This window comes from Arachis hypogaea, chromosome 4 (assembly GCF_003086295.3).
Source record: "Arachis hypogaea cultivar Tifrunner chromosome 4, arahy.Tifrunner.gnm2.J5K5, whole genome shotgun sequence".
Taxonomy (NCBI): domain Eukaryota; kingdom Viridiplantae; phylum Streptophyta; class Magnoliopsida; order Fabales; family Fabaceae; genus Arachis; species Arachis hypogaea.
This window is the reverse complement of record NC_092039.1, coordinates 115,373,304-115,400,133: the sequence shown is the minus strand read 5'-3', so window position 1 is coordinate 115,400,133 and position 26,830 is coordinate 115,373,304. Positions and strand designations below refer to the sequence as shown.

The window sequence follows — 26,830 nt, the reverse complement described above, 5'->3', positions numbered from 1 at the left end:
GGGGTGGTTCTGAAAATAGTTTAGTATATTTGTCTTGATAGATTAGTTAGCTTTTATATCAGTATAAAAAATATTTTCAAATAGATAAAATAAATTACACAAAGTAATGATATTTACTTAGCTCTAATTAATATATAAGTTATACATTTAATGAATATATTCTTACCTTCGTAAACCCAATTGCAAAATTGAGAGGTAATCCTGAAAATTTTCAACATGAAAAATGCTTTAGTATGTGAGATGGGGTAAGCAAGAATTCGTTCTTGAGAAAATTCTCTCTGGTAGGACTAAAATATTACAATAACATAATATAAAACTATGCAATGTAAACATTCTTGTTAAAAAAAAATAAATTAAAAGTAATAAATAAAATAAACAAACAATCTTGTTTTACTTAAAAACATTTAGTATCAAGATAGTGGTGTCACTGTTTCTACTAACCAGAACAATTAACATGATTTTATACCTATAGCACATTTCAAAAAGCTAAGCAGGATAAAACAAATGCTGTGAAATGATTTCATAAACAAAGATTAGTTTTAGCAAGGTAGATTATAAGTTTATATTTCAGTATCATCTTAATTAACTTTATTGATTGTCCAAATATTATATTAATATAAATAAAATATTGCATCCATAAATTAAGTATATTTTAAATTCTATTCTAAACCAGCTTCATTGAATCTAAATAAGAGAACAATACAAGAAATTACATCTAATAGAAATCATCGATGGAGAGAGCAATTTTTTTAACCCCTTCTAATTGCGTATGGTTGCGTCGTAGAAGGCAGCAAAAAAAAATGGCTATTTCACTGCTCACGGCGGCCGCCACTGCACATACCAAAAGGCAGGAAGGTTTTCACCTCCAAACACGTTGTTCCTTGGCAAGCTTATTGTTGCCACTGTAATCTGCATACATTATACATACATACATCTTATTGGCTAATTCAGTTATTCTAAATAAAATTTATTTTAGGGGTAATTTTAGAAATAGTTTAGTATATTTGTCCTAATAGATTAATTAGATTTTATATCAGTATTAAAGATATTTTCAAATAGATATCATAAATGACACAAAGTAAGGATATTTACTTGCTCTAATTAATATATAAGTTATACATTTAATAAATATATTCTGACCTTCGAAACTCTAATTACAAGATTGAGAGGTATCCTTGAAATTTTCCATCATGAAAAATGCTTGAGTTTGTGAGACCTAGTAAGCAAGAATTCTTCCTGAAAGTTTTTTGATTTTCTTGAGAACATCCTCTCAAGTAGGACTAAAATAATACAATAACATAATATCAAAACTATACAATGTAAACATTCTTGTTTATAAACTTATCTAAAGACAATAAATAAAATAAACAAACAATTTTGTTTTACTTAAAAATGTCTAGTGTCAGGATAGTGGTGCTAAGCCAAAGTTTCTACTAGTCAGAAGAATTAACATGATTTTATACCTATAACACGTTTCAAAAAGCTAATCAAGGTAAAACAAATGCTATGAAAAGATTTTATAAACAAATGTTAGTTTGAGAAATTGAGATTATAAGCTTATAGTTTAGTATCATCTTAATTATCTTTATTGATTATCTAAATATAATATTAAGGTAAAAAAATATTGTATCCATAAATTAAGTATATTTTAAACTCAGTTTTAAACAAGATTCATTGAATCTAAATAAGAGAACACAAGAAAATATACTTATTGAAAACCACCGATGGAAAGAACAGTTTTTTTAGCCGCTTCTAATTGCGAATGGTTGTGTCGTAAAAAACAGCCAAAAAATGACTATGCTGCCATTTACGGAGGAAAAAAAGGTATCAGAATACAAAAGAAGAAAAATTGGGATTGAGAGTGGTGGAAAGAGAGAAAAAGTGGTAACTAGTAACAGAGATTATTACAAAATATCTAGAAATAAGACTTTTAGAAATAAAATTTTAGTAAGTTGGCTACGAACATGCTTGAAAAAATAAGTATGATCCCCTTTCTTGCTCTCTTAAAAAGAAAGTATAAGTTGGCTCCGATCATGCCTGGAAAAACAGGTACCATCCCTCTTTTAAAAAAAGTTTCAATTTTTGCCAATTGTGAATTTAAAAAAAAAAAATTTTAAGTTTTGGTGTTTGCGAAAAATAAAAATTACTTTGCAAAAAATGAAAATTATCAAACTTTGATAATTAAACTGACATATTGAAACTCATATTAATAATTAACTAATATTAAAAAAATAATGAATTTTGATAATTCTATAATATTTTTAAAGAGGTAAATATCAAATCGTTACTCGAAAGATTTTGACGCTGACAAAATGGTATTTGATCTTTGTTATTGACAAAATGATTCTTGAAAGATTTTAAAATTTGACGAAAACGACTAACCGTTAATTGAGTTACCTGGAGTTAAAATTTAAAGGTGACATGTCAGTTAACAATTATAATAATTACAAAATTTACTCACTTTTAATTTTTATAATTTTAAAAACACCCCAATTTTAATTTTTTAAAAAACTCTAATCCCCTTTCTTCTAAAACTCTCATCTCTTCTCCTTCCTCATCATTATCCACCAATTTTCTTTTCCAATTAAATCCTCTTCATTTTTATTGGTTGCTGCCTTTACCTTCTTTCTTCTTCTTACTCTTCTAACCAAAGATGCTTCTCTAATACTCAATTCCTTCTTCTCAAGACTCAACTCCTTTTTTATTTCTCATTTTTTTTCTCATATGCCATTAGCTCCTCCAAAAATTTCTCCACCTCGTAGCTTTTCTTCTTCTCTTGATGTTGTTGATCACCACTTGACCCACCTGCCACCTCCGATGACAAACCAGAACCAAACTCATACTCAGAATTATCATCAACACAACTCACAAATGGATCTGCGTTGATGGCACCATCAACACCAATAGCTCCTCCATAATTCAGATCGTAACCAAACTCTAAGTTGAGGTTCAGAGTCGTTACCTGGTTGTTCATGTTGTTGTTGGCATCACTATATTGATAAAGAGGAGGATGATTACTCGATCTTCAAATGGGAGGAGGAAGAAGGTTTGGAATAATGTTACGAGGTTGTTGAATGAAGTGCTCGTCATCCTCGTTGGAAAAGTTTACTTTAACTTTCTTTTCGCGAATTTTATGAGCTTCTCTGTCTAGGCCATGGCAGCTTCTTTGGTGGCGTTGAAGGTTCCAAGCCAAATGCAAACACCTTTTCTTAGATCACGAATCTCCGCCGTCCATTTTCCTTTTTCGCACACCTTCCCAATCACAAACTGAACCATTGTCTCAAGAACACGGGATCTTCCATACGATACCTCTACAGCAGATTTCACCTCTTCTGTCGCTATCACCACCCCACCACAACCACAACTATAACCATAGCCTTGTTAATCACTACCTGATTCTCAAAAATGGCATCGTTGAGAGAAAAAAGAAGAAAAAAGGAGATTAGGGTTTTAGAAAATGATGATGATTTAGAAAAAGAGATAAGAGTTTTAGGAAAAAAAAAAGAGGATTAGAGTTTCAAAAAAATTGAAATGGGAGTGTTTTTAAAATTAAAAAATTAAAAGTGAATAAATTTTGTAATTATTATAATTATTAACTGACACGTCACTTTTAAATTTTAACTGCAGGTAATTCAATTGGCAGTTAGTCACTTTTATCAAATTTTAAAATTTTTTGGAGATCATTTTGTCAATAATAAAGATCAAGTACCATTTTATTAGCGTCAGAATTTTGCGATACTAATTTAATATTTACCTCTACTTTTAAAAGAGAAATGAGATGAAAATAAAATTTGAGAAATGAAAAAAAGCACATGTGCATGATAGTGGGACCCTTTGTTGAGTGATAGGTGTGATCAGTTATCCATATTTGTGATGATGTGTACACTATCCTCAATTGTAAGGATTTACTTGTAATTTTAAAATTTCACAACACGTGTAATGCACTCTCCAATCACAACCTTTTTCTTCTCCCTAACCATCCAACCTAGTTGGAAACACCACCATCTATCAGAAATTCAGAATCCACACTGTTTCTTTTATCCTAACACAATTCATCAGTGATCAATTAATATCATCTCTTCTTGAATCTCTCTCATAACTCAAATTTTCCAAGGTATTCACATGCTTCATTGTATTTATTTTAGTTGCTTAGAGCTTTAGACAAATAATGGAAGTTGGCCTATAATTGTACTCTAAGCACACTTCATATTTTCTTGTTTTGCTACTGAGAAAGCTTGAGGGGAAAAAATAGTATAAAGGAAGTCATTTGTGTAATGAAAAATATAATTTGCATTCCTCTTTTTTTTTTTTTCTAATTTTTTCCTTTTTAATTTCTTTTTCGCTTTCATTTTTCTTTTTTCAATGTTAGTTTGCATGTGCCTGTATATGAACAAGAAACTGAGCTATTGAAGATGAATACCATGTCACTCACAAGAGGGAATTATTATATGGATGGAAGATTGCTTATTGAAGAACATGGAATTGAGTCAGCAAATCAATGTGTTGGAAAAGATTTTCTTGGAGTTTCAAGGGCAATTTGCATTTGGCCAAAATATTTAACTAGTTCAAGGAATAATACTAATACTAATACAAATAACAATGGTAAGTGGCAAAGGTTCAATGTAGCTGCAAAGATTAGAAAGGGAAAGAAGCATGATTATCCATGGCCTGATAAGATGGATCCAAATATCAGTAGTGGATACTTGACTTACCTTTCTCACTTTAAGCCTCTGGCTGAGAAACCTAAACCTGTCACACTTGATTTTGAGAAACCACTTGTTGATCTAGAGAAAAAGATTATAGAGGTAATAATTAAGGAAAGAAGATCTCATTTTTAGTAAAGCAATATAATTTGATGAATTATTTGTATCATGCAGGTTTACGCTTAAAAACTTTGTCGAATCTTCATGACAGGTACGTAATATGGCAGATGACACCGGCTTAGACTTCAGCAATCAAATTGAGGCTCTGGAAAGCAAATATCAACAGGTAAATGGAAACATGTTTTGTTATGAGATGTCTTAGGGTTTAATCATGACTTTGGTACCTTCTTGTATTTCTTCAGCTTCAATTGATTTCAATTTAAAATTGAATGTTATGAGGAATGCAGTAACTGAAACCAACATCAAAGGTACCATGGACTTATAATATATGCAATAAAAAACATTACCTTATTCAGCAGAGTATTTAGCTTTCTTTGTCAATTTTCATTGATACGGGTAATTTAGTTAAAGTTACTGAAGACAGACCTAGCATAGATCTTGGTGCTACAAACTATGCAGCTCATACTATACTAGGGACAAAACCAATGGCCAAATTTCGTCGGTATATCTGTCGATAAATAACTTATCGGCAGAATATCTTTCTGTAAGTTGTTTGTTAGTAGTGAAACTTCTAACACAAGGAATTTCATATATTGACACAACTTCAAGATTGTCCTAATTCCAAATTTCTTTTAAGTTGAAAACAGGCTTTGAAAGATCTATACACACACTTAACACCATTCCAACGGTTGATGATTGCGCGACATCCAAATAGGCCAACAGTTCTTGATCATATACTTAACATCACAGAGAAGGTATATCAGAGGCTTGTTTGGTTTCTGTTTTCAATTTCTTTTCTTACTTTTATAGAAAATTTCCCACTTATATTTTCTATGTTAATTTTGGAACCTTTTAGTGGGTAGAGCTTCATGGCGATCGAGCAGGCTACGATGATCCAGCTATTGTGACTGGTTTAGGGACTATGGATGGTAAAAGTTACATGTTCATAGGCCATCAGAAAGGTAGGAACACAAAGGAAAATATTACTCGAAACTTTGCAATGCCAACTCCTCATGGGTATGCTTCATCTTTCAATTGATTACACTCTACACCAAATAGTTATAAAAATAAAACTAAGAATTTAAACAATGATGTTTTATGAAAATTTAAGTCATTCTATGACATCCTCCAAGATTAATGGATATTGAGTAATATCGCTTAATCACAGGAAGTTCAGTGTAATCTATCCTCTTTGTTTTGAAGACTAATCAGCATTCATGATTGTTGTTTCTGAAACAGTTACCGGAAAGCTCTGCGCATGATGAAATATGCAGATCACCATAAATTCCCTATAATTACATTTGTGGACACTCCTGGTGCCTATGCTGATCTAAAGTCTGAGGAACTTGGTCAAGTGTGTGTGTGCACATTCTTTTTCTTTTCCATTAACCTTGAGAATTGGATTATTAGTACATAGTTTAATTTACTTCACATTGATTAATGTACATATGCATGTGCAGGGTGAAGCAATAGCCCATAATTTGAGGACAATGTTTGGTCTCAAGGTACCTATACTAACAGTTGTAACCGGCGAAGGTGGTTCAGGTGGGGCACTTGCCATTGCTTGTGCCAATAAATTGTTCATGCTTGAGAATTCTGCCTTTTATGTAGCAAGGTAATTATATTAATTTCGCCCTTTTTTTTGAAAAAAAAAAATCACATATATGTTGAATATTTTCTAGTGTTTGTTGATGAACTTCTATCATCTAGCCCTGAAGCTTGTGCTGCAATATTGTGGAAATCTTCCAAAGCTGCTCCTAAGGTAATGAATTTGAATCAGTTCTGATTTTTGGCTTACTTTGAATATCTGAGCAATTTTGTAGTGACTTTAGTTAGTTTTGTATAGGCTGCTGAAAAGCTAAGAATTACAGCTCAAGAACATTATAGACTTGGAATTGCTGATGGTGTTATTCCTGTAAGCAAATTGAAAATCCCTGCTAGAGATTTTGTCTCATGACCTTCTTTGTGTTTTGAGTTTTGAAATGATGTTAGTACTATGATCTTCATATAGGAACCATTAGGTGGTGCACATGTTGATCCTACTTGGACTTCTCAGCAAATTCAGCTTACACTCACTCAGGCCATGGAGGTAATTAATAAAAATAATCTCATCTTTGTGAACATGTGATTGCATTTTCTTCTAAATCAAGAAATCATCAAGAAAATTTGTGGAATTAAGGTTGTGCATGAAAACTGTCTCAAAACAAGATATACAGAAAAATGTGCAAATCTTTTCATAGGACAAAGACATGTTTGTTTTCAAATTATTCACTTTCTTTGTATTTGCTCATTTGATCTAGTGGAAAAAGATTTGGTTGTTTTTGTTATTCTTATCTACCAATTATGCAAACATTGAAATTTTTTGCAATAGGAGCTGACCAAAATGAATGAAGAAGAGTTGCTTCGCCATAGACATCTCAAGTTCCGGTCGATTGGAGGATTCCAAGAAGGCATACCTGTGGAGCCAGAGAGGAAGAGAAACATGAAGCCGTCCGATGTAAACTCGTCCACTCTTACTGATATCGAGTCAGAGCTCCAAACTCTGAGAAAGCAAATTTTAGAATCAAAGGGACCAACTGATCCTATCACGAACGAATCGATTCAGAAGCTTGTAAAAGAAGTAGATGAGGAGATCACCAAAGCAATCATTTCAATGGGGCTAGCAGAGAAAGTTCAATCAGTAAGAATGGAGTTATCTAAGAACTCAAACCAACCTCTTAGTACTAACATGGAGGAAAAAGTGGACAGAATCATGGAAGAGATAAATATGAAGATGGCGCAGCCGGGAGCATATCTAGGACTAAAACAGAAGCTTAAGAAGCTAGACACTATAAATAGTTTCATAGAGATGAAAGTAAAACAAGAGAAACTAAGAAAAGAGCTCAACGAGAAACTCTCGGCCGATACCAAGGCGAAGATTGCAAGCCTGATGGATGCTCAGGAAAGGATACCGGATCATGAATTGGTAGAGAAAGCAATGGAAGTTCAGAGAGAGTTGGAAGAGGTTTTGAAATCAGCTAACTTGGAAATTGTTGGAGTGATGAAGAAGAATGTGGAAACTCCACCAGCAGATATAAAACAGAAGATTGTAGAGTTGAACAATGAGATCATTGGTGAAATTGATAGGGTGGTGAATGCAGAAGAAGGCCTTAAGGATCAAATTAAGGAACTGGAGAATATGATAGCACAAGGCTTGGATTCTAAGGATGCTGAGAAGATGGAAGCCGGCATAAAAGAGCGAATCCTCGCTGCGTTGGATGCTGCTGGAGTGAAGGAAAAGATTGAGAGAATGAAGGAGGAGGTAGAATCTTTGTCCATGGCAGGTTTTGAGGACAAGATTGGTGTGGAAAATGGTAGATGCTAAAGCAAGAATTGAGTCATGATCATGTGTTTTTATGTCTAAATTATCATCTTAGTCAATATTGTAGAAATGAAGGGGTTAAATAACATCTTGACTCTTGAGTTGCACATATATATACACCTGTTTATGCATATCAGTCTCATTAGATAGTTTTGGATTCAACCTTATGCATTTTCAAGTTGAAAATTTGTTAAGTGAAAAGTAAAATTGGATAAAGAGTAAATTTTTTTACTAAATTTATAAAGAACTTGTGCATTGCACATAATAATTTTTTTTTGTTGGAATTTTTCTTTACTAAAAAAAATCTTCATTCTTCACCAATAGCATTTAGGGATGGCAATACCACCCAAACCCGCGGGAATCCACTCCGTCCCTATCCGCTCGGGGCGGATAATTAATTACCCGCCCCGCACCGGGGCGGGTTTTTGGGAGGGCGGGGCGGGGTCGGGTTTAGGTAATACCCGCCCCTACCCGTCCCGCTATATATATAATATATATAATTTTAATATATAATATGTACAATATATTTAAAATAATTAGTAAATGATTAATAATATTGTATCATATTTAAATTTTTATTTTAATTTATGTTATGTATGTGATGATAGTTGTATAAATTTTAAAATTTAATTTTATTTATTAAATTTTAATAATTATAGGGGCGGGTAGGATACCCACAGGGGCGGGTTAGGATTTAATGTTTTACTATTCGCAGATTAAAACAGAACAGATTCTATGCGGGTTGTTGTACTGCGAGACAGTTCGGGTAGAACAAAAACCTGTCCCAATACCACCCCTAATAGCATTTCCCTCTCAAGTTATGGTCTTTGTGAATTTTCATCAGCACCATATGCATGATTCACTATGCTATCTTGTTTCTACATTTCTTATATCAAATATTTCACTTCCAAATTTTTTATTATTTATTATTATTCCTTTTCCAAATCAGTAATATATTCTTACCTTAGAAACACCTTTTTTTAAGGAAAAAAATGCAAATGATAGACCATTATGTTAAATATTTATTAAATTAAAAGAATGTTTAAATAAGTTTTTTTTTATTTTTATAAATATATTTATTAATCTTAGTCTTATTAGTAGAGATGTTAAATATTAATTTATTACATTATTTAACTTATTTAACAAAATAAATTCTAAAAATAGACTATTTTCAAATTTTACTAATTAAGACAAAAAAGATAATCAATCAATAAGACCAAAGCCCATTTGAAGCCTAAGTCCCTAACCTATCAAATGCCGAATAAAAAAAAAAGAAAAGAAAATCACACACTTTTTCTCTCTCTCTCTCTCTATCTCTCTCTCTCTCTTCGAATTCTTCATCATTTCAACAAATCATCTCTCTCCTCCGATCAAAACTCAAAATCAAAATCAAACCTTTCAACTCTTCGCTGCTTACTAGATCTGTGTACAATAACAACACCACCACCGAAGAAAAAAGAACCATTTCCCCCTCCTCAAACCACCGGAAACCAAACCCTAAACTACCCAATTTTTTTTCGTTGGGTCCGCCTTCTTGTATGATTCGTTGAAAGTAAAAAAAACTTCCAGATTTTCTTCGCAGATTTTGTTAGTTTAGGTTTGAATTGAAACCTCATTTCCATTAGAAAAGAAAAAAACCCGTAAAGGGTTCGGCATCCAATATCTCAGCGATCCAGAGGATAGAAAACCCTAGCTTCGTAGTTTTAGAGAGAGCACAGATTCTTGTAAATTCTTTTTTCGTGTAGTGAAAATTCTTCTTTTTTCTTTTCCCTCTTGTTTGTGGGTTTGAAATTTGGTGGTGATGAACAACAATAGAGCGCGGTACCCACCTGGGATCGGATTAGGTCGTGGAAATGGTGGTTTCAACACTGGGTTTCAACCAAGGCCACCTCAACAACAGTATGTGCAAAGGCACATGGTTCAGCAGCAGCATCCTCAGCACTATCAGCACTATCAGCAGAATCAGCAACAACATCAACAGCAGCAGCAACAACAACAACAACAGCAACAACAGTGGTTGAGAAGGACCCAATTGGGTGGCGGTGGAAGTAATGACAATAACGTTGTTGAGGAGGTTGAGAAGACCGTACAGTCTGAAGCCGTGGACTCAAGGTTGTATTTTGATGCTTTCTTTGTGTAATTTGTGTTTTCGTACTTGCCCATATTTATTTATGAAGTTATTTGTATTTACTTTCTCAAATACCAGATTTTGTGTATTTCGGTGTATGCATTCTCTGTGGACATGTATTTGTGTTGTTTGATCCATGTGACTGATTCCATTCTGTGGGAAAAGGTGGTTGTTGGTGGTGATGATGTGTACTTCATTTTGAAGAGGTTAATGAGTGCAGTTTGTAGGTTAATGAGTTCTAGAGTTATTGGCTAGAACGTAGGTTAGGATTTTATTGATGTTAGTCACTCTTTTGAGTGGGTGATAGCCAAACAGTGATTTAGAATATGTGCTGAATGATAGGAATAGCAGTGAGGCAATCTTCTTATATATGATATTTGTGATTAATGTTTGTTGATGCTGTACACCTATTATTTAGACAGCTCGAGTATTTTCAGCTCAAGTTTTCTTCATTTCAATGGCGAAACCAGCATGCTACCTTGGATGCTAATTTAATTTGCTGGTTTATCTACTATAGTTACTTTTGGTTTTGCTGCTACTTTCTATTTGGTGAAGACTCGAGTCATGCTAATAGAATTATGTGATTGGAATATTTCGTGTAATATGGAAATTTGAAAGATGATGTCTTAAATGGGCGTAGAACATCAACTTTGATTACTAAATGAAATTTTTTATTGTCTAACATAACCAAAATTTTGTTGATATTCTGTTGCAAAATGTTTTATGATAAGGAGTGACATTTTCTTTCCTCTTTTTTTTGGTTGGATGAAGCTATAACACCTTTTGTTGCCTAAGGAAAAATGTGTTCTAATATTGTGAGGTCCTCAATTTGATTTCCTTTATTTAGTTCACAAGATTGGAAGGCAAGATTAAAGGTTCCACCACCTGATACACGCTATAAGACTGAGGTATGATAATGAAAAGATTAAACTATTATCTTATGCTCCAAGTGATTGGTTATATGAAATATGGATTATTTTTTATCATATTTTGTTTGAGATATAAACTTTGTTTTTCCCTTTGAGATCCTTGAAGTGGTGCAACTATATATATATATATATATGATCTGGGGAATTTAGTTCATTATGTTGATTAATGCACCATTTTATGTACCCTGTGCTCTTTTTGGCATTTGAGATTGCCATCTTTCAGTACTTAGACATAGACTCTAAAATACAGCCATACATGCAAAACGTACAAACTGCATTTGCTATAACTTCCTTTGCAAGTTCTATTCTTTGTAAATGGTGAAATGGCATTTAATTTGGTGACTGTGTTAATTGTTTAAACATTTTATTCATGGGGTTCGGAGTTTTCATTTTTGTTGGATTTATGGGCACTAGGATCCACGCTTTGTACTTTTAGCTTCAATTTAGTACTTTTTGAAGAAAAAAATTTGAAGTTAGTAATTATAGATTAACAACAAATTATATATTTATATCCCGATCTTCATTTTATTACAGGATGTAACGGCAACTAAAGGAAATGAATTCGAGGATTACTTTTTGAAGCGTGAGCTGCTCATGGGAATATATGAGAAGGGTTTTGAGAGACCTTCACCAATCCAAGAAGAAAGCATTCCAATTGCTCTTACTGGCAGTGACATTCTTGCAAGGGCTAAGAATGGAACAGGCAAAACAGCTGCATTTTGTATTCCTGCATTGGAAAAAATTGATCAAGATAATAATGTTATTCAAGGTATGACTTTTTTACCATCAGCATTTAACAAGATGCGCTTTCATTGAAATTTTGTTTGTTCATTTTTTGTAATTCTTTCTGTATACTTTTGCTTCTTCCAAGCACTGAATTTGTCGTTAAAACTGGGAGAGAAGATAGGAAGGTTCCAGCAAGTTATATTTTTTTTCTAAATGTTCACTTTTCAGCTTTTTGATTAGATGAAGATGCAAAAGATCCGTAGAACTGCTTTATTTCAATTAAACTTATTGAAATTCCTGTATGATTTCACTGATTTCTGGTTTGTAAGTTGTTGTTGCACTTGAAAAGTAATGTAGTAATGAAACAAGGCATTGATGGATTTTGGTTGCCCAAAAAAAGAAAGAAAAGTAAAGGATATGTTTGATTGCATTGTTGATGCATGATTTGATTCTTCGTTATTCTTTAGTTCATGGCTAATGTGTTTTTGATCGAGTATTGATGTTATATTCTGGTAGTAAATTTGGATTTGTTCTATGATGCAGTTGTTATATTGGTCCCAACCAGAGAATTGGCCTTGCAGACTTCTCAAGTGTGTAAAGAACTCGGAAAACATTTGAAAATTCAGGTTATGGTAACCACTGGTGGTACCAGCCTAAAAGATGACATTATGCGTTTATATCAACCAGTTCATTTGCTGGTTGGAACTCCAGGAAGAATTTTGGATCTTGCAAAGAAGGGCGTTTGTGTTTTGAAAGATTGCTCTATGCTAGTTATGGATGAGGTAATGAGTTCACCTGAAACGTATTAGATTATATAGTATCTCGGGGATAATCCTTAACTGTTTGAAAATGTTGTATATTAAAGGAGAGTAGGAGATTTAGGAAGATGACGGTAAAAAATGATTTATGTTGATAGAAGGTATTGTCCTCTACATAGGTTCAGCCTGATCCACTAGGTTCTCTGATACCTGTTTATTGCATCTGGGGTTTTTGTCGTAAATATTCACTTATCAGTAATCTCAGATTTTTCCTTTGCATTTCATTGTGGTACTTTTAACATCAGCCCGGTAATTCAATTTTATCTATTGAAGCTCTATGCTGTTCTCTTTTTCAGGCTGATAAGCTTCTGTCCCCGGAGTTCCAACCTTCAATAGAGCAGCTGATTCAATTTCTTCCTCCAACCCGTCAAATCCTGATGTTTTCTGCAACATTTCCTGTTACTGTAAAGGACTTCAAAGATAGATATCTTCGAAAGCCATATATCATTAATCTTATGGATGAGCTAACTCTGAAGGGTATCACACAGTATTATGCATTTGTGGAAGAGAGACAGAAAGTCCACTGCCTAAATACTCTTTTCTCTAAGGTATGTGCTATCTATGTCAATACTGGATTTTCCCAATTTTACCAGCTGTGAATTTATTAACAAGTCAACAATGTCAATATTTTACAGCTTCAAATAAACCAGTCAATCATCTTCTGTAATTCAGTGAATCGGGTTGAACTCCTTGCCAAGAAAATAACAGAACTTGGATATTCTTGTTTCTATATTCATGCAAAGATGTTGCAAGACCACCGTAACAGAGTATTTCACGATTTCCGCAATGGTGCATGCAGGAATCTTGTTTGTACTGGTATGTTGTTGGCATTATAGCATGCTTGCTAAAGTTAGCATAATTATTGAGTTCTTTGAGTTGAGTCAGGTTGATGCTTATCCTGCTTGATGTAGCCATCTAAAATATGCAAATTATTCCTGTGCCTGTTTACTTTATTTTCTCAGAATTATTATTAGTAGTTTTCATTTTTTTATGTTTGACATCAATTTTCATTGGTCGAGTCACTGATTATGTAAGAAAAACTGACAGTGGATGCCGATCCCTTGTTAATTATACCTTATCAGAAGTTGTTTTATTTTTCGAAGATAGATTGTCCTAACCATTTTTAAAAAAAATATTGTATCAACCGCAGATCTTTTTACTAGAGGTATAGACATCCAAGCAGTCAACGTTGTTATTAACTTTGATTTTCCGAAGAACTCAGAAACCTATCTGCACAGGGTATACTTGATTTCTACTTTCTTCACTATATTGGTAGTGGTTCTTTCTACTCGTCCTTATTGATGTTCCTTTGATTTCAGGTTGGTCGTTCAGGAAGGTTTGGACACCTTGGTTTAGCAGTAAACTTGATTACATATGAGGATCGCTTCAATTTGTAAGTATTTAAGTTAGGTACGAAGCTAAGATATACTTTCTGCAGATTTCTGATTTGTTTCCATCAATTTGTGCAGATATAGGATTGAACAAGAGCTTGGCACTGAAATAAAACAAATTCCACCACATATTGATCAGGCTATATATTGCCGGTGAGTGGTGCTAAATACCTGTGTCGGACCCTCGACAGCGGTGAATAGTCATGGTGAGTACTTACAGTCTTGTTACTGAATTATCACTTCTGCAAATTGTTTTCATTGGAAACACAACGATCCCACAAGAGAGTTGTTGATGTCAAAATTTCGGTTGTTTCTACTTTGTTCACCAATTTGTTGTCTGTGATTCAGTTATATTTTTCTGTTGTGTTGTTGATTGCTCTGCATGTATGTTTTTTACAGGTTTTAATGAAATATGAGGGTCGTTCAAGCACGCGTGCATGATTTTAAATGTGTATATGCTATGAAAATTGTGGTATTGTCATTGTCAGACACTTCGATGAACGAACACTGTTTCGTTCATTTCTACTGTTGATACTTGAGAGCCCTGGGACATTATTAGGACCTTCAGGATGTTTAATGTTGACTTTTAAATGCCAGATAACATATGCAGATGTGTTTGTTACTAAATAGTATTTTTCGTTTTGTTTGACTTTGTTGGTAATCCCCTCAACTATATTTAGGAATGTACCATGTTATGAAGATGTCCCTTGGAATTCTACTATGCTATTGTGGATTTCCCTATAAGGTTCTTAGTGGTGGTTGATATTTCAACATAGTATGTTACATTGAAACATTGTTTGTTTCATGGTGATCCTGGTTTGTTTTGATTGCATTCATGGTGATGAATGCAAAGTTGTAGCAGCATTTTGTATCCAAGGTTATGCTATTTTAATTTTTCAATGTGGTTCACTTCACAATTAGTATTGCACAAGATAAGGTGCACATTTTGCATCTCCTTGTGGAAATTGTGAAGTTGCAAAATTCAATTTCATGGGTTATAAAATGGTTATTAGTTTCACGTGACATGCAATAGAAAACGATCATATCGGAATGTTGTAAACTTGTAATTGTTTGTATAATGAATTAGTCTTGGTACAAACAATGTGAAGTTTAGCAACGAAGATGGATGCTCATGTTTTTAACTAATGAATCTGATGTTACAAACATTAGCACAAAGGATAAGCGTGTGTTTATTTTTCTTATTTATATGGCATGATTTATTGAACCAAGTCAACCAACACAAAGGGAGAGGACAAAAGATTTTTTTTTGGGTCAGTACCTGGTGCCAAACAAGGCCCAGATAAAATCACATAACCAATGCCCCGAACCGAACTGAACTTGATGGTTCAACATTTAACCTTAAGTTCTACCTTTGACAGAATCTGGCTGAGAAAATTAGAAACGAAAATGTTAGTTGAATATAAAAGAATGGTTTTTAAATTAATTATGATATATATTTGTATATAAATATATTATTTATCTAATTTTTAATGTGTATTTTATATTTTAATTTGTATTTTTGTATGAATAATTAATTTTTTATTAATACTTAAGTATGATTGAACTAAAGATAAAGATGTAAAAATGACGATCTTCTCGTACTCATCTAAGAAGTTGTGTGTTCGAGCCTTCCTATCTTTTGGTAAAAAAAAGTGTAAGTTATTTATATAAATTTATTTTGTAAAGATAATCACTAAAATGTCTTATCTATACATAATATATTAATTTATTTAATTAAATATGTTAGATTATTTAATAAATTTTAATTAATGTATTTATATGAAAATATTTTTATAAATAATAATTATTTTTTTAACAGTTCAGTTAATTTCAAGAATTTTTGCTAGTAGGTATTATTTAAGAATACATACGTGAGTTTTTTTATAAACAAACTAATTATACATTAATATTTTTAAAAAATAAAAAATCTTACATTTTCTATAAATAAGAAAATAAAAAATTGTAACAAAGACACTGCAGATGAGATTTTGTGTAGTAAAGATAAACTTTGAAAACGGCATGACTTCAATTTGCCGTTGAAGAAGTGTTTGACTGCATTTATTATTGGCTACCTTTTTGTTGTGTGTTGGTTTATATTTGACCATCAGTTAGAATTTCCTTCTCCATCCAATTACCTAGTCAACACTCAACAGTGGCCGAGTGGCTATTCTTTAATTAGTTGTACAAGATTAAAAAGACTATGAGTGAATTTTTTGAGAGTAAATATGTAAAATAATTAAATAATATTTAATTATTTATAAATTTATAATTTTTATCATGTATAAAATTGTTATTATTTTAAAGTAATTAATATATTATTTTATTAACTTTTTTATTTTAAATAAATTTAATATGTACAAAATTATTATGAATATTAAAAAGTTTTAGAAGTAAAATAAAATGCGTTTGCTCTTGGGGAGTTCCTGATTGAAAATGAAAAATAAATGTCTTATTAGACACTTGTTAAAAAGACTATTTTTTTTTGTTTGGAAATTGTAACACATGCAAAATGTTTCAGGTTTAATTATTTTTAAAACCTTTTTATAGTTTTACTTAATTTTTAATTTATTTTTTATAAATTAATTATTTGTAATTAAATTTTCATAGTGTCAAAGAAGTAAACTAAATAAAACCTAATTAAAAAATTAAGGAAAATATCCGACTAATGTCTTATGTAGTTCTCCTCACATTATGTGAATCTGTAATAATGTGATGCCATAGGGTTTATTCTAAGACCCTTCATTGGTTAATATCATAGACATAGGATCCTGTTTGGAATTGAAATTTCTACCAAGAAAATCATACGAAGAATTTTAGGTAGTTTTAGTTGTTGATCTTCATTATAAAAATTGTATATAATATGTATTAATTAAAATTATTAAAATACTGATATTCTAAAAATATTTAAAAAAATTTCAAAATTATATCCCAAAATCATTCTAACAAAAACCATTTCTGTTAGAGTTATTTTAAAATAATTATGTTAGATATCTATTAAAATTATTTATTAAAATTAATTATTAATATAAAATATATATTAAAATATAAATTATACATTAAAAATAAATTAAATAATATATATATTTATATAAAAATATATAATAATTAATTTTAATAATTAATTTAATATATAAATAATATTTTTTATTTTTAAGATTTTAGAAAAGATTTGTACATGTGATAAAAATTTGGAATATATTTTATAAAAATATGAATTTTCGTTTTTTATACCATATGTACGAAAGAAATTTTATAACCAACTTCTCAATTCATCTAAATATATAAATGAATCAAGTTTTTTAATAAAAATGTTAGTAAAGTATATAAAATAAGAACAATGCTTTGTGTATATTAAAAATAAATCACTAAATCAGTTATTCATAAAAAATATATATTAAAAAATTAAATAATATATATTTATATATAAATATATAATAATTAATTTAATGACTTATTTTTTATATGTCTTTTTAATCAAATGAATATTTAATAAATTGAACACTCAAACAATAAAAATTGGTTTAAAATAAGGGTTGATTTTTTTGTTATAGAAATAAAAGTAGTGATATATTTTAATATTATAATTTTTTTGTGTTTTTTAAAATTGTAGAAAGTACATAAATTAAAAGATCCAATTTTTTTACTTTTATAAATCAGACGGTCCAATTTATATACTTCTAAAAATCGAACAGTTTAATTTCTATATCTCTAATAAATCGGATAGTCTAATTTTTACTTTTCTAATTAAACAGTTTACAATTAAGAATAACACTCCAACAATCTATTCCAATATTAAAAATAAAAAATTCTAAAATAAGCATTACTGTAAGATGTAATAATCCAAAAAAGCTAGTGTGTCCGTACCTGCATGAAAATAAATGCACGTTACATTAAATGCTGATGTCCTTCTCCTGTAACTGTGTGAGTGTGTTGGATGTTTAATCCCAACACTGACTTTTCTGATAGAGAATCCGCCATTAATGCATTCCATTTTCTTCTCACTTCTCTAAGCCATTAATGCTGTCACCATCATCATCTGCATTCTCTCTCTCATCCCTCTTCTGTGCAAACTGAAAAACCAAAATTTGCATTGCAACATTAAAAGCTTAATTGCTTTTTCATTCATTGTTTGTGCAACTTCTCTCAATGACAATCATGATGCAACTTCTCAATGTTAACAGCACTCACATTTATTGCTTGCTCCTATCCTGCAATACATATCTTCATCTTTATCTCCTTTCATTAAAATCACAATTGCTTGCGGTATCGTCTGCAAATTATTGCTTGTAATAAATTCTATGCTCATTTAATACACATATTAAATCATTTTTTATACATATTTTATTTTCAGAATTTAGCTAATATAAATTTTTTTAATGTATTTGTTATTTATTTTTTTAAGTAAAAAATATAATTAATTTATCGTATAATTTTTATTTTATAGAAACATTATAGTTTTATAAATATTTGCTAACACTGTAGTGCATGTTCCAAAATATAATTTTTGTCCAAACTTTAACTATGAATTGAATAGTTGAAAATATGATTTATTTTTCTATGTTGAAGATAAGAGTCTTGCAATCATATATTTTAAGAACATATTTTAAATGGGAAAAGTTTACGCCAGTAATTTTATTAAATTCTGGACAGCACATAACTAACAAAAAAATAAGTTATTGAATGAAATTTCACACCAATCTCACACAATTAAAATTATCATTAATGGCTACTTAATAATTACAAATCACAAAAATTACTAACCCTCTAGCACTCTTCTATTTTAAAAATATTATAAAAAATATTAATTTATTTTATTTTTCTAATACTTTAGTTTCTAATACTTTAGTTGTCGTTTTCATCGGATTTAGTTTTGTTTTTCTGAAATGGGAAATTATGGTATGCTTGAGAAGTATTTAGATGGATTTTTTTTCATAAACTAATAAAAAAAAATATCGCATACTCATGAATCACTTAAGTAGATAATTTTTAACCAAATTGAGTTTGTCTAGTAGTTAGCTTACTAGTTCGTTTAAGTAAGTGTAGAAATTCGAATCCCACTTTATACATGCAGTAACCCATTGGCGAGCGACAAACTCTTAAATAGAACTCAATACTGCGACGGATTAATTTTTAACCTGTCGGACTAGAGGATACGTGAGAAACCATAAAAAAATAGATAATTTTTTTCATCTATTTATAAAGTAATTCGTTAAATAAAATTATATAATATATATATATATATATATATATATCATAACAAAAATATGTATGTAACTCTATAAATAAATAAAATACAATCCATATAAGCATTTCATAAATTCTAAAGTGTATATCAATAATAGAGTATACTATTGTAATAAATGTTGATATATTTGTCGCTTTATGAATAAATAAATTATAATATACTAGAATATTTATGAGCATATATAATAATTCTTTTACTTCAAATCTTATTTCATCCTATATAACAAGTGTTGAGTACAACTCGGCAGTTAGAGACTTATGATTCGGAACAACAAGAATATGAGTTAACTCGCCATATGATACAAAATTGATTCATCCAATTTTTTTTAATAGTGTTATTTGCAAATAAAATTTTACCTCCACATCTAAGTAGATGCCACCAATTTTTTTTTTCTTTTTAATAGTGTTATTGGCAAATATAAATTGTTGACAATAAACTTTTGAATAAAAAATTTAACATGAAAAAACTAATAAGTGTATATGCTTTAAAATGGTTCTGCTTGTGTGACTGACATATATACGAAAACATCCAATTTGTTGGGCCAAAAAATTCTTTTACGTAAAAAACGAAAAACACGAGTCAACAATAACAAAATTAATAAGTTTGTTCGTTCCAACAAAATTGTTTTTCTCTATAAAAGATTCTCACTATATTAACTATTTTGACTTACTTTTCTATAAAACATCATTTTTTCATGCATTTAAAAGATGAATTTAATTTTAATATATTGACAGTATAAAATATATTTTATACGTTCGTACGATTATATTTGCCTATTTAGATGGTTATTCACGGAGTTAATAAAAATAATAAAAATTTTTTATAATACACATATAAAATTATTTTACACTGACAGTATATTAAAATTAAATTCTTAAAAAATATCAACTGTAAATTTTTAATCTAAAATTTTATACGCATCAACAAAATCTGTCACCAGCCAAAATAATATTTGAAGTGAGTTACAAAATTTGATTTGTAATTTTCTATATATGTTTGAAATTTACTAGCATGGTTGATTCCTATATTTATTGCTATGGAGCCAGGTTGAGAGCTTCTGATAGTCCTTACACACAAGTCCATATATTCAATAATAATGTCACCTCAAATCCCCTCAGAAAAAGATATCACACTTCACACTCACTTTTTCAACATCCAAACTAGTCCTTCCCCTATTTATGCTCTACTTCCTTAGACCCTTCAACTCCCCTCTCTCTCTCTTTTCAGCATGAATTCAATTCAATTCTGTAAAGGTGATTAATACACAAAAGTGTAATTAAAGAATGGGAAGGAAGCCTTGCTGTGAGAAGAAGGGTTTGAAGAAAGGTCCATGGACTGCTGAAGAAGATGAAATCCTTTCTAACTATATCAAAAACAATGGTGGCCATGGTAGCTGGCGTTCTCTTCCTAAGATCACAGGTTCATTTAACTTTATATACATTTTCTATCCTTCAATTTATTTATTTGCTCTGCATATTCTGTTCTGTCTCTCATTGTTAGTTACTATAAACTTTGATTTTATTAGTAGTTTTTTCAAAAGGGTAAAAATGTATTTTTAAACATGTTTTTCAATGGTTTTGAGAATGTATATGATGTATCTTGAATGACCCTTTTTTTTTTAAATAATAAACATGGTGCATTTATCTTTTAACTTCACTTTGAAATGGGGTTAGTTTAATAATGCTTGTTTTTACAAATATTTGCCATGTTCTTTTTGGATGTTTTATCTATTCTGTCAACTATGTTGTGATTTTGTGGCATGTTTTGTTTTTCAAACACAAATATAAAGATAATAAATATAAAATTTCATTTAGTTATAAAGATAATTTTGTATATTTTTATCTCTGTCTTCCTCTATTTTTTTTTCTCCATTTTATATATATTTTTCGTAGTGACAGAATCTAAAATTTAACCTTAGATTTGTATTGACCACAACGAATTAAAGGTATTGAGAAAGTTCCATTTTTTTTTTATGAAGTAACTCTGCCACAGTAACAGATCAAGTACTAGCTTAACCAATAGAAAACAAGTTGAAGCTTATTACTCCTTTTTCATGTTCTTAAAAAGTTAAAACTTAAAAAGCATGATTGAATATAAAAGGGAAGACAAAAATGTACTGAAAATTAGTTCCCAAATTAATTATTAATTTATAATGTATTTATATATAAATAATTTATTTAACTTATTTTTAATACGCATTTTATATTTTTAATAAATTTATATAGATGACTGATTTAGTAATTGAGTTTTGGTATACACGCAATATAAACCGAAGAAAGATTCTTTGAAATGTGAAGTATAAGACAAACTCACATTTAGGGCTGTACTTGGAGCTTTACATGGATCATGTTTGCATTACCATTTTTAATCTTTAATGTTTGTATATCCTTACCAAAACTTCAGCTTTTTAACCTACTTTCTTCAAAACATTTTTTCTTTGCTTCTAACTATGTTGAAAGAAGAAGGAAAAAAAAAGACCTTTGATTATTTATTACTATATTCATTTTTCTTTTTGTTTTTTTTTGTTTTTAAATCAAATTTGATACACATGAGCTTCTTGTTTTTGTTTCCATGGATTTCAGGACTCCTTCGTTGTGGTAAAAGTTGCAGACTTAGGTGGACAAATTATCTTAGACCTGACATTAAAAGGGGTCCCTTTACTTCTGAGGAAGAAAAACTTGTTATACAACTTCATGGCATCCTAGGAAACAGGTAATTAAGTAACTAATAAACTTTTATTTTTTTATTTGTGGTGGTTATATTTATATAACATCAACAACAACAAAGTCTTGTCCCACTAAGTGGGGTCGGCTACATGAATCAAACGACGCCATTGTGCTCTGTCATGTATCATGTCTACAGAGAGACCGTTTATATGTAGATCTCGTTTGACCACCTCATGGATGGTCTTCCTAGGTCTTCCTCTGCCTTTCGTCCTTTGTCCATTTTCCATCTCTAGTGGTTATATTTATATATTTGGATAAAACATTAATATAAATTTATAACTATTTTATAGAAATTGATATTATTACTCCTATTTTGATAATATTACTTTTTTTTGGTACAAATTTATACAAACATATAATGAAAAAAAAAATCATGTATAGAGTGATATTATGAAAAAATAAAAGTGACAATATTATCACCCGTATTTCATTTGTGCTTATTATTAACCTTTTTCCCCGAAAAAATTTCTTAACTTCAATACTATTTCATTGTTAGTAAAATTGTAAAGAAAATTTATCCCAATAATTGACCAGGTAATATGAAGAGTAACATTATTTAAGCAATTTGTTAAGACTTAAGACAGAATAAAAAAGAGCACCGAACTTTCAAAAAAAATGTGAGATTTAGAAGTGTAAACCTTACTTAATACCTTTCATAAAGAAAAGAGTCCACAAACTTTTAAAGAATTTAATTTTGATGCACTATCATTATGAAGTAGTAGTTTTACGCATGAATCTAATTTCGTAGTAGTTTTAGGCATGAATCTAATTTCGTACTGCTACATCAGTAAAAATAACTAGCTTTTATATTTGTAAATGGTCATCCAAAAAAGAACAAATGTAATTGTGTTCTTTTACAACAGAGCATTCAAATTAATTATACTGCATAATACATTATGGCAAAGTCTTGATTGGCGAACCTTAAATTAATAACAATGTATTAAAAGTTTAAAATTTGTTAGTAACAAGAAATTTTCAACAATCTTAACCAAATTTTTTCAGGTGGGCTGCTATTGCTTCTCAGTTACCAGGAAGAACAGATAATGAGATAAAGAATTTATGGAACACACACTTGAAGAAGCGACTCAAGAACATGGGAATCGATCCGAAAACACACGAGCCGGTTGCCTCGCCACATTACCCCCTCGACAAGGCACACTCTTCGTCGATTTCCACGCGCCATATGGCTCAGTGGGAGAGTGCAAGGCTTGAAGCAGAGGCAAGGCTCTCGACAGAATCATCAAAATTTAACAAGAATAATCCTTCTTCGCTCGGCGAAGGCAAAAGTACTAATGAATCCGATTACTTCCTCCGGATTTGGAACTCGGAAGTAGGCGAGGCGTTTCGCAGTGTTGGTAAATCGGAAAACAAAGGTGGATGCTGCCAGAGTGATAGTCCTATTTCAGCAGGATCATGTTCTAACAAATGTGAATCAATTTATAATGTGACTGCAGAATTGGCCTTAAACCAGTTAGGTACCTCAAACAATGGAATTGGAGGGAATCATGTGAAGGAAGAGTTAGTGTTATGTGCTGAAGAAGAAGGTATGGTTCTTCATGGTTCTGATTCTTCATGCTCTAATGAATTAGAAGATTCATCTGACACTGCATTGCAGCTGTTGTTAGATTTCCCCATAAACAATGACATGAGCTTCTTAGAGGGAAACTCTTTTGATTGCAACATTTAGTAGTTATGTTATGTTATGTATGATATTGTGTAATATTAATGTAGGTTTTGGTTTGGTATTTTGTAACACACTGGTATTTATTTTCTAAGATATTGAGGAATTATGTGAGAAATTTGATGTTAAATTCAAGCATTGACCTAAAGCTATATTTGGATATGCTTATAAGATTGTTCTCTTCAATCACATACAATTTTGTAGAAATGAATATAAATATTGCTTCCCTAATCTTCATAGTATTTTCTTTTTATATTATAATACTCAGTCACACTTCAAGTTGGTATAACTTACTGAAATTTTCAGATTCATGAAAATTTCACCCATTTTCAAGTTTTTTTTAGAGCTACATTCTCTGTTCACTTTCCTTTAAAATCTGAGTAGTTTAATGAGGATGCAATAGTAACAAAGAGAACTTAGAAAAAATAGAAACACAAACAATAAACTTGATAAAAAATTAGATTAATCTTATAGTAATAAATCATCAAAGAACATTTCATATTTTTGAATGTTCTACAAAACTTGGTGATTTATCTTTTTCCTAGTGCATTCTCTTCCACACAGAGAACGACCTAGACAAAATTTTCTAATACAAATTACTATTAACTTTCTTGACATCAAAGTCAGAAAATTAAACTAAAAGATAGCTAAATAATTTAGAAGCACCCCATGGTAGGTTTCTTTGGGGTGGTTCCGGTCGCGCGGTGCTTCGCGGCCATGTCCTCAATCTTAAGGACATTTTCGCCGCGCTTGGCTTCAATCACTGCCCTCTTCTCCTCTGCTTCTTGGTGAACCATGGCTGCCTTGTTCTTCATCTTTTCCGCATAGGCGGCTTTCTTTTTCTCAAGCTTTTCCTTTATGAACAAGAAAGTAGTGTTTAGAAATGTGTCTAAAACTTTGAATCTCACTTTTTTTTAACCTAATTTCTAACCTCATGATGCTCCAAGAAATTTTTTTATTACATGCATCATAATGAATAGAGAATACAAAGTATTATATGCCTCATGATGCACCATACTTCAGTTTCTTATCACGCAAGAAAACATAAACATCACCATTTCCTTACCTTTTCTCAAATATTTCTTTCATAAATATAAATAGTGGTTTCTTTAATCAAAATCAATTTAGAAAAATTGTATAATTAAGTATTTTTTAAATTTATTCAAGTAAAATAGTCTTAGTAGTGATAAAGAATGTCTTTTGTTCTTTGAATTTTATGCCAGCTGAATTGTTGCATGTATAGGGCGGGATTTGAATCTCCCACACTTACTTAAGTAGACGAGCGAACTGACCACTCGACTAACCAAATTGGTTTATTTCTATCCAAATATAATGATTCATTTTCTAGCGACGAAAAAAGAGCTGAAAAACAATTTAATTCTAACCTCAAATTTTTTGAGCTCAAGAAAAAGGGCTGCCTTCTTTTTGTCTTCCCAAGCAACAACGGCGGCATGATGCTTCTCAGCCCTGTTAACAAGATCCAATAATAATGTCTTTAAAATTTAGCTTCAAGAATTTGGAGCATAAAAGAAAATTTGCAAAAATTTGGTAATATCTTTTTTTATATTATTTTATTATTTATTTTTCACTAACTTGTTGCCAATTTTGGTTTTTTCACTTTCTTCCCATGCCTTCACATAAGCCAATTTTTTCTCCTTTGTCACTTCTGCCAAGGCTACATCTGTAAAAGTAAAAATAACCAATTAATTTTTTCAAGTACTTATGAATCCAATACAAAAAAATAAAAATAAAAAATATTATTATTCAATTAAATCCTTTTGTTTATATCTAAATGTGTGCACAAATGCACAATTTTATCAAGAATATTTAATATTCGAATAGCCATTAATTATGCTTATTTAAAAAAAATGCTATTTCAAAAACTAAAACTAGTTTAATAAATAACAACTGGAGATAAATTATCCAAATTGCCATTTTAAATTTGTTAATATTTAACAACTAAAGACAAATTAGATAACTCTTCCATATGTTGTTAGTTTCAAATTACTTTTAGTTGTCAAAATAATAAAAAAAAATTAATACTTACCCCTATCAAGGGATCCCCTTGACTCAAGCTTTTTAGGTGGGGCTGAAAGAAAAAAGAAATCATGGTAAACAAACTGATATGAAAGGAAATTACAAAAGTATAGATATCAAAGAAGCACAATTAAAATATAAAAAGATTAAATCAAATCAACAAATTTATATTATGCTCAAACATAAATATATCTAAGCAAATGAAATAATTAAATTCCAAAATTTGATTCTTTACAAGAATTAATGTGTATTATTAGATAACATTTAGTTAAGATGATGCTTTTACACCAAGAATCCTTTCACAATAGGGAATGAAAAATTGAAAATTCATGTCTATTTTTTTTTTATTAGGAAAAGTCTTCATGAAGATATATCATGAATCATATGGCAAACTCACTTTGAGGCTGAGGCACAACAACAAGAGCTTTAGAATCATCAGAAGCTGTGTCATTGTTCAATGGCACTTCAGCAACAACCGGAGGCGAAGCCGGAGCCAAAACCGGAGCTGATTCGGCTTCCACCTTCACTTGTTGCTCTGCCATTGCTCTTGGAAAAAATTTGGATGAAATAACACCAAATTCACAAGAACAATGGCAGAGAGAGCAAGAAAGAGTGATTGATATTGGAGATGGAAACACTATTGAGTTTATATAGCATTGCAACTTCTTAATAATAGCTCCAAGAAAAATGGTAGGCCCCTCATACATCCGTGGAGAATGCAATGATTTACTTAGGATCATGCAAGAATTTTTCATGATTGATATTGGATGTGGTTTGAAATCTATTGTATTCCTCTAAATTAATTTGGTCACTGGAAAATTAAATTGGAACATTTTGAAAATCATATGTTTAGACATTAGATACCATAGGAGAGATTTCAAGTTAATGTAGAAATTTGTGTGAATATTGAAATTGTTGGATGGATGGACGTACATAACGAACTTTTTATTTTTAATATTGGAGTG

General features: G+C 30.6%; 4 protein-coding genes and 1 pseudogene across 5 annotated transcripts; 3 read left to right on the top strand and 2 right to left on the bottom strand.

Annotated features, from left to right (window-relative positions):
- Window positions 1-2,701: 2,701 nt before the first annotated feature.
- Window positions 2,702-3,276, bottom strand: LOC112794425 (ethylene-responsive transcription factor RAP2-11-like; annotated as a pseudogene).
- Window positions 3,277-3,893: 617 nt separating this feature from the next.
- LOC112797431 (acetyl-coenzyme A carboxylase carboxyl transferase subunit alpha, chloroplastic) lies at window positions 3,894-8,315 on the top strand. The gene is made up of 11 exons (XM_025840345.3): window positions 3,894-4,114; window positions 4,370-4,805; window positions 4,915-4,989; window positions 5,471-5,578; window positions 5,680-5,840; window positions 6,063-6,177; window positions 6,284-6,438; window positions 6,534-6,585; window positions 6,670-6,738; window positions 6,835-6,912; window positions 7,195-8,315. The coding sequence occupies exons 2-11, from the start codon at window positions 4,413-4,415 to the stop codon at window positions 8,185-8,187; spliced, it is 2,199 nt and encodes a 732-aa protein (XP_025696130.1). The 5' UTR covers window positions 3,894-4,114; window positions 4,370-4,412; the 3' UTR covers window positions 8,188-8,315.
- A 1,098-nt stretch (window positions 8,316-9,413) lies between these two features.
- LOC112797430 (DEAD-box ATP-dependent RNA helicase 8) lies at window positions 9,414-15,076 on the top strand. Of its 2 annotated transcripts, XM_025840344.3 has the most exons (10): window positions 9,414-10,296; window positions 11,160-11,220; window positions 11,776-12,010; window positions 12,511-12,749; window positions 13,082-13,333; window positions 13,421-13,601; window positions 13,936-14,024; window positions 14,105-14,178; window positions 14,255-14,382; window positions 14,576-15,076. In XM_025840344.3, exons 1-9 carry the CDS (start codon window positions 9,986-9,988, stop codon window positions 14,331-14,333), a joined length of 1,521 nt encoding a protein of 506 aa, XP_025696129.1. In that variant the 5' UTR covers window positions 9,414-9,985; the 3' UTR covers window positions 14,334-14,382; window positions 14,576-15,076. The 2 variants fall into 2 exon arrangements, 1 of the variants encoding a protein (XP_025696129.1); XR_011881417.1 differs by lacking the exon at window positions 13,936-14,024 and having other exon boundaries at window positions 9,421-10,296.
- Window positions 15,077-20,518: 5,442 nt separating this feature from the next.
- Window positions 20,519-23,946, top strand: LOC112797428 (transcription factor MYB17). The gene is made up of 3 exons (XM_025840341.3): window positions 20,519-20,840; window positions 22,004-22,133; window positions 23,150-23,946. The coding sequence occupies exons 1-3, from the start codon at window positions 20,705-20,707 to the stop codon at window positions 23,832-23,834; spliced, it is 951 nt and encodes a 316-aa protein (XP_025696126.1). The 5' UTR covers window positions 20,519-20,704; the 3' UTR covers window positions 23,835-23,946.
- Window positions 23,947-24,269: 323 nt separating this feature from the next.
- LOC112797429 (remorin-like) lies at window positions 24,270-26,473 on the bottom strand. Its single transcript, XM_025840343.2, has 5 exons — window positions 26,263-26,473; window positions 25,876-25,917; window positions 25,422-25,509; window positions 25,214-25,295; window positions 24,270-24,682 (listed from the first exon to the last, which is right to left on the bottom strand). The coding sequence occupies exons 1-5, from the start codon at window positions 26,405-26,407 to the stop codon at window positions 24,485-24,487; spliced, it is 555 nt and encodes a 184-aa protein (XP_025696128.1). The 5' UTR covers window positions 26,408-26,473; the 3' UTR covers window positions 24,270-24,484.
- Window positions 26,474-26,830: the final 357 nt, after the last annotated feature.

Bases quoted from the DNA above. Each gene is read 5' to 3' on its own strand.
- LOC112797428 (XM_025840341.3), top strand. From the start codon at position 20,705: ATGGGAAGGAAGCCTTGCTGTGAGAAGAAGGGTTTGAAGAAAGGTCCA. The intron at 20,841-22,003 runs GTTCATTTAACT...CATGGATTTCAG, and splicing joins TTCTCTTCCTAAGATCACAG to GACTCCTTCGTTGTGGTAAA. The intron at 22,134-23,149 runs GTAATTAAGTAA...AAATTTTTTCAG, and splicing joins CATGGCATCCTAGGAAACAG to GTGGGCTGCTATTGCTTCTC.
- LOC112797430 (XM_025840344.3), top strand. From the start codon at position 9,986: ATGAACAACAATAGAGCGCGGTACCCACCTGGGATCGGATTAGGTCGT. The intron at 10,297-11,159 runs GTTGTATTTTGA...TCCTTTATTTAG, and splicing joins TCTGAAGCCGTGGACTCAAG to TTCACAAGATTGGAAGGCAA. The intron at 13,602-13,935 runs GTATGTTGTTGG...TATCAACCGCAG, and splicing joins CAGGAATCTTGTTTGTACTG to ATCTTTTTACTAGAGGTATA.
- LOC112797431 (XM_025840345.3), top strand. From the start codon at position 4,413: ATGAATACCATGTCACTCACAAGAGGGAATTATTATATGGATGGAAGA. The intron at 4,806-4,914 runs GTAATAATTAAG...TCTTCATGACAG, and splicing joins TAGAGAAAAAGATTATAGAG to GTACGTAATATGGCAGATGA. The intron at 6,739-6,834 runs GTAAGCAAATTG...ATCTTCATATAG, and splicing joins TTGCTGATGGTGTTATTCCT to GAACCATTAGGTGGTGCACA.
- LOC112797429 (XM_025840343.2), bottom strand. From the start codon at position 26,407: ATGGCAGAGCAACAAGTGAAGGTGGAAGCCGAATCAGCTCCGGTTTTG. The intron at 25,510-25,875 runs GTAAGTATTAAT...TTACTTTTACAG, and splicing joins AAGGGGATCCCTTGATAGGG to ATGTAGCCTTGGCAGAAGTG. The intron at 25,296-25,421 runs GTTAGTGAAAAA...TCTTGTTAACAG, and splicing joins AAAACCAAAATTGGCAACAA to GGCTGAGAAGCATCATGCCG.